This window comes from Kryptolebias marmoratus, unplaced genomic scaffold (genome assembly GCF_001649575.2).
Source record: "Kryptolebias marmoratus isolate JLee-2015 unplaced genomic scaffold, ASM164957v2 Scaffold34, whole genome shotgun sequence".
Lineage (NCBI taxonomy): Eukaryota > Metazoa > Chordata > Actinopteri > Cyprinodontiformes > Rivulidae > Kryptolebias > Kryptolebias marmoratus.
The window spans coordinates 65,070-69,558 of record NW_023665768.1 but is presented as its reverse complement, the minus strand read 5'-3'; the positions used below and the strand labels follow the sequence as shown (position 1 = coordinate 69,558).

The 4,489-nt window shown below is 46.3% G+C and overlaps 1 protein-coding gene across 1 annotated transcript in view; it reads left to right on the top strand.

The window, feature by feature from the left end:
• The window catches only part of shkbp1 (SH3KBP1 binding protein 1), an 11,359-nt gene that overhangs the window by 4,281 nt on the left and 2,589 nt on the right, over positions 1-4,489 (top strand). The window contains exons 3-11 of the mRNA XM_037974390.1: positions 214-259; positions 333-465; positions 1,209-1,289; positions 1,449-1,710; positions 2,606-2,796; positions 3,336-3,451; positions 3,904-3,991; positions 4,117-4,233; positions 4,353-4,483. Of these exons, the coding sequence (XP_037830318.1) occupies positions 214-259; positions 333-465; positions 1,209-1,289; positions 1,449-1,710; positions 2,606-2,796; positions 3,336-3,451; positions 3,904-3,991; positions 4,117-4,233; positions 4,353-4,483 (1,165 nt within the window). The remainder of the gene's footprint in view (positions 1-213; positions 260-332; positions 466-1,208; positions 1,290-1,448; positions 1,711-2,605; positions 2,797-3,335; positions 3,452-3,903; positions 3,992-4,116; positions 4,234-4,352; positions 4,484-4,489) is intronic.

Below are 4,489 nucleotides of genomic sequence, written 5' to 3'. Positions count from 1 at the left end.
CTGCTGCTTGTTGTTGTTTATCTAACTGCTGCTTGTTGTTGTTTATCTAACTGCTGCTTGTTGTTGTTTATCCAACACCTGCTTGTTGTTGTTGTTTATCTAACTGCTGCTTGTTGTTGTTGTTTATCTAACTGCTGCTTGTTGTTGTTTATCTAACTGCTGCTTGTTGTTGTTTATCTAACAGCTTGTTGTTGTTTGTGTTGTTGTCCTCAGCCTCCTGAGCGGTCGGATCTCGACTCTAAAGGATGAAACCGGGGCGGTGAGTTCGGCCATCTTGGATCTGATTTTGATTCGTTGGATCTGTTTGTTTATTTTGTTTCTTTTCTCCTCAGATCTTCATCGACAGAGACCCCTCGCTGTTCGCTCCCATCCTGAACTTCCTGCGGACCAAAGAGCTGTACCCTCGCTCCATCAACGTGCACATGCTCGTGCACGAGGCCGAGTTCTACGGCATCACGCCGCTGGGTGAGACGCAGGAAGTCAGATGGCTCTTTTTTTTGTCCAGCAGCAGCAGAAAGGATTTATCCCCTCTGACCTTTGACCTCCCGCCTCCTGGTGACAGTTTGAACCCAAAGTGTCTGATGTAGAGTTGTTTCTAGTGGTTCCTGAAACACCGAGCGGAGCTGCTGAGACTTTTTGTGAGTCCGTCGGGTCCGTCGGGTCAGAACCTGACCTGTTCAGAGTTTGTTTCTGGTTCCTTCAGTTCTGCTCACTGACATGAAACTTCAGAGACATGAGGAAGATGAGGCTGTAGAAGAAGAGGATGATGATGAAGATGAAGCTGTAGAAGAAGATGATGAGGAGGATGAAGATGAGATGATGAGGAGGATGATGTTGAAGCTGTAGAAGAGGATAATGATGAAGAAGAGGAGGAGGAGGAAGAAGATGGAGCTGTAGAAGAGGATAATGATGAAGAAGAGGAGGAGGAGGAAGAAGATGGAGCTGTAGAAGAGGATAATGATGAAGAAGAGGAGGAGGAGGAAGAAGATGGAGCTGTAGAAGAGGATAATGATGAAGATGAAGAGGAGGAGGAGGATGAAGATGATGAAGCTGTCAGCTTCTGTCGGGTCTTTGTTGATTTTCTGAGTTTTTTTAAGTCATAAAAGCAACAAAAACAAAAATGTTCTGGAACAAGAAGTGAAAAAGTCCAGAACTCCTGACCCGTCTGGATCAGAACTTTTAGTTTTTGTTTGTTTGTTTGTTTTCAGTTCGTAAGCTGCAGCTGTGTGACGAGTTGGACCGGTCCTCCTGTGGAAATGTTCTGTTCAACGGTTACCTGCCCCCTCCAGGTAACACACCTGGACCCGCGCGGGTTCTGAGTCCACAAACAGACCAACAGAACCTGCAGTTCTGGGTTCTGTTTGTGCTCAGATCCAGTAACTTCTGCTGAATCAGAACCAGAGTTTAAATTTGGACCTGACTGGTTCTGGTGTTCTGTGTTGGCCCAGTGTACCCGGTGAAGCGTCGGAACCGTCACAGCGTTGCCGGGCCTCAGTTCATGGCGGGTCGGGTTGTTCCCATGGAGAGAGCGCCAGTCAGACGCAGTAACACCATGCCGCCCAACCTGGGGACCTCTGGGTTTCTGGGTCGGACCGGAACCGAGGAGAGGCCGTCTGCAGCCGGGTCCTTGGATCCGGGCCTGGTTCGGATCATCTGTGGCCATCATAACTGGATCGCCGTGGCGTACAATCAGTTTGTGGTCTGCTACAGGTAAACATCTGGTCCAGGTTCTGATCCTGTGAGGGTCCGGTTCACAGATCGGACCTGATTGTTCCCATTCCACCGCCTGTATGGCTTTGCAGCTTCCTCTTTTCTTCTGTCTCATAAAAACATGACATGGAACGATAGATTGGGTCTAAAATCAGTGTTTTCTTCTGTTTATTCCAGCTTATATTGTTTAATATAGTTTCCCATTTCTTCCAATGTTTGAAAAATACCTTTCTCTTTAAATTGACTTAGTTTTTTCATTTTGTAAATCTCTCCTATCTGGGCCAATGAAAAGGAAAACAAAATGCAGTCAGTAGGTGGATACCTTTGGGATATTCTTGGAGCGGCTAGGAAAAAGGCAATTACAAACAAACAGAAGGAACCAGCCGCAAAGTTAAACCCTTACAGTTGATCAGACTAATTTCTTTTTATTGGAAATATTTTTAACTTTAAGTTTATCGGTTAATAAGATCTCGTTTCATTCCTCACTAATTTTCCGGTTGCTGTTCCTTTTTCCTTCCTGGAATCGGTTTCAGCAGAAATTCCTCCCTTGAACAACAAAAATCCAACACATCTTGACATGAAGCAGCATCAGTTGGACTAATTCTAATAAATTAGTTTTTTGTGTCCTGAAACTTAACCTCCTGTAAAAGTCCAGAAACCTGCTGCTAACATCCTAAAGTCTGAAAACTGTCTGTAAACAGGATCAAATCTCCTGTTTCCCGATGGAAGAGGAAATCTCTCCTGATCCCCTCGACCCAGACTGGACACGTTCCTGGTGTACAGGAGGGGTTTCTGAAAGCAGCTGCTGCAGTCAGATTCTCCTCATCTTGTTGAGTCGTTCCCAGTAGAAGAAACCCGGACCAGCTGAAGTTTGTCTTTTTCCCGCCTGTTTTAGGGTGAAGGAGTCGACGGGCTGGCAGCAGGTCTTCACGTCTCCTCGCCTCGACTGTATGATCGACAGAGTCGCGCTCAACGCCAAAGTGATGGGTGGCTCGCTGGGAGACAACGACAAGATGGTGGCCGTCGCCTCGGTGACAGAGATCATCCTGTGGACCATCTGCCCGGACGGCAACGGGACCGAGATCGGTACGGGTCGCTGCGTTCGAGCAGTTTTCACATTCAGACGCTTCTGAGAGGAACAAAACCTTCAGTTCTGTCCAAAAAAAGGTTCTTTTTGTTTAGAAGTCAGTCCAGAAACAGGTTTTTGAAACGCAAACGTCAGAAGGTGACGTTTAATGAGAACAAAATAAAACGGTGAAACTCGGTCAGCATATCTGACTTCTCAACAAGCTTATGCACGTCCAAAAAAAGCCTGTGTGAGATAGCTACAGTGTGCAGGAAGGCCAAAATACCAGAAACTCACATTTCTAGATTCTATGCTTTTAACATGTGTTAGTAAATTTAAATGGAATAATAATTTTAACAACAAAACTATATTTTCTCTGTTTAAATATTTTGCTAACACCAATAAATTAGCCACTAATTGGCTAAACGGAGGGAAATGAATCTGCTGTGTTGAACATCTGGGAAAGATCGGCTTGCCCTGATTCCTCGGGATTCAGACTCGGATCGTCCTCTTCTCGTGGATCTTAAACACACACGACTCGTTTCCGTTCGTCCCGCAGGCGTCTTCAGCCTAAACGTCCCGGCAGAGGCTCTCTTCTTCGTTGGTAACCAGCTGATCGCCACCAGCCACACGGGGAAGGTCGGGGTCTGGAACGCCGTGACCAAACACTGGCAGGTGGGCGGAGTCACGCTCAGGTTTTGTAATCTGCAGGCAGAAAGCAGTAATCTTATAATGGAACTATTATATTTACAGTTTTACAAGATCTTAGAGGTTAATCGATATGGGCAGGTTGAACCGAGTTGACTCATGAGATATTTTGCTAACAGACACATACAGGTAGTTACATTATTGCCCATTGTTTGGTAGCAGGTGATAGAAAGAAGCGGTCACTCCTCCATGTTTTAAGGTGTGCCAGGCCACAGAAACAAATATTGATCCATGTTTCAGCAGATTTTCCTGTCAGGGTGAGGAAAGTTTCTTCTTTGTAATTAAATGAATGAAAGAATCGCTGTGGCCTTCATCGTGAGGATGGAAGTCCTCATTCCTGTCAGACATGAATTTAATTATAGTTGAACTGATCAAACACCTCCGGTCTGAGTCAGCTGGTCTCTGTGGTTTCTCTGCAGAACCAGGATGTGGTTCCCATCAGCAGCTACGACACTGCAGGCTCCTTCCTCATCCTTGGCTGCAACAACGGATCCATCTACTACATAGGCAAGACCCTCTTGTGCTCTCCTCTCACACCGTTTCCTGCTAGAACCTGAGCAACAAGTTCCCTCTGTAAAAGAAGCCGTTAGCCTGTTTGAAACTCAGCTTTCTGCTGTTTCTTTGTTGGTCAGATGTTCAGAAGTTTCCTCTGAGGATGAAGGACAACGATCTGCTGGTGACGGAGCTCTACAGAGACCCGACTGAAGATGCCATCACTGCTCTCAGCGTCTACCTGACCCCCAAGACCAGTAAGGGACCGAACAATCAGCAACTGTTCCTACGTCAGAGGATGCTGCTGAAACCTCTGATGTTCTGTCAGGTTGGATCAAACGTCTGATTTAATTAATAGCAGATTGGATCTGTTCAGGTGACAGTGGGAACTGGATCGAGATCGCATATGGGACCAGTTCTGGGACGGTTCGAGTCATTGTTCAGCATCCAGAGACAGTTGGTTCAGGACCGCAGCTCTTCCAGACCTTTTCTGTCCACCGCAGCCCCGTCACC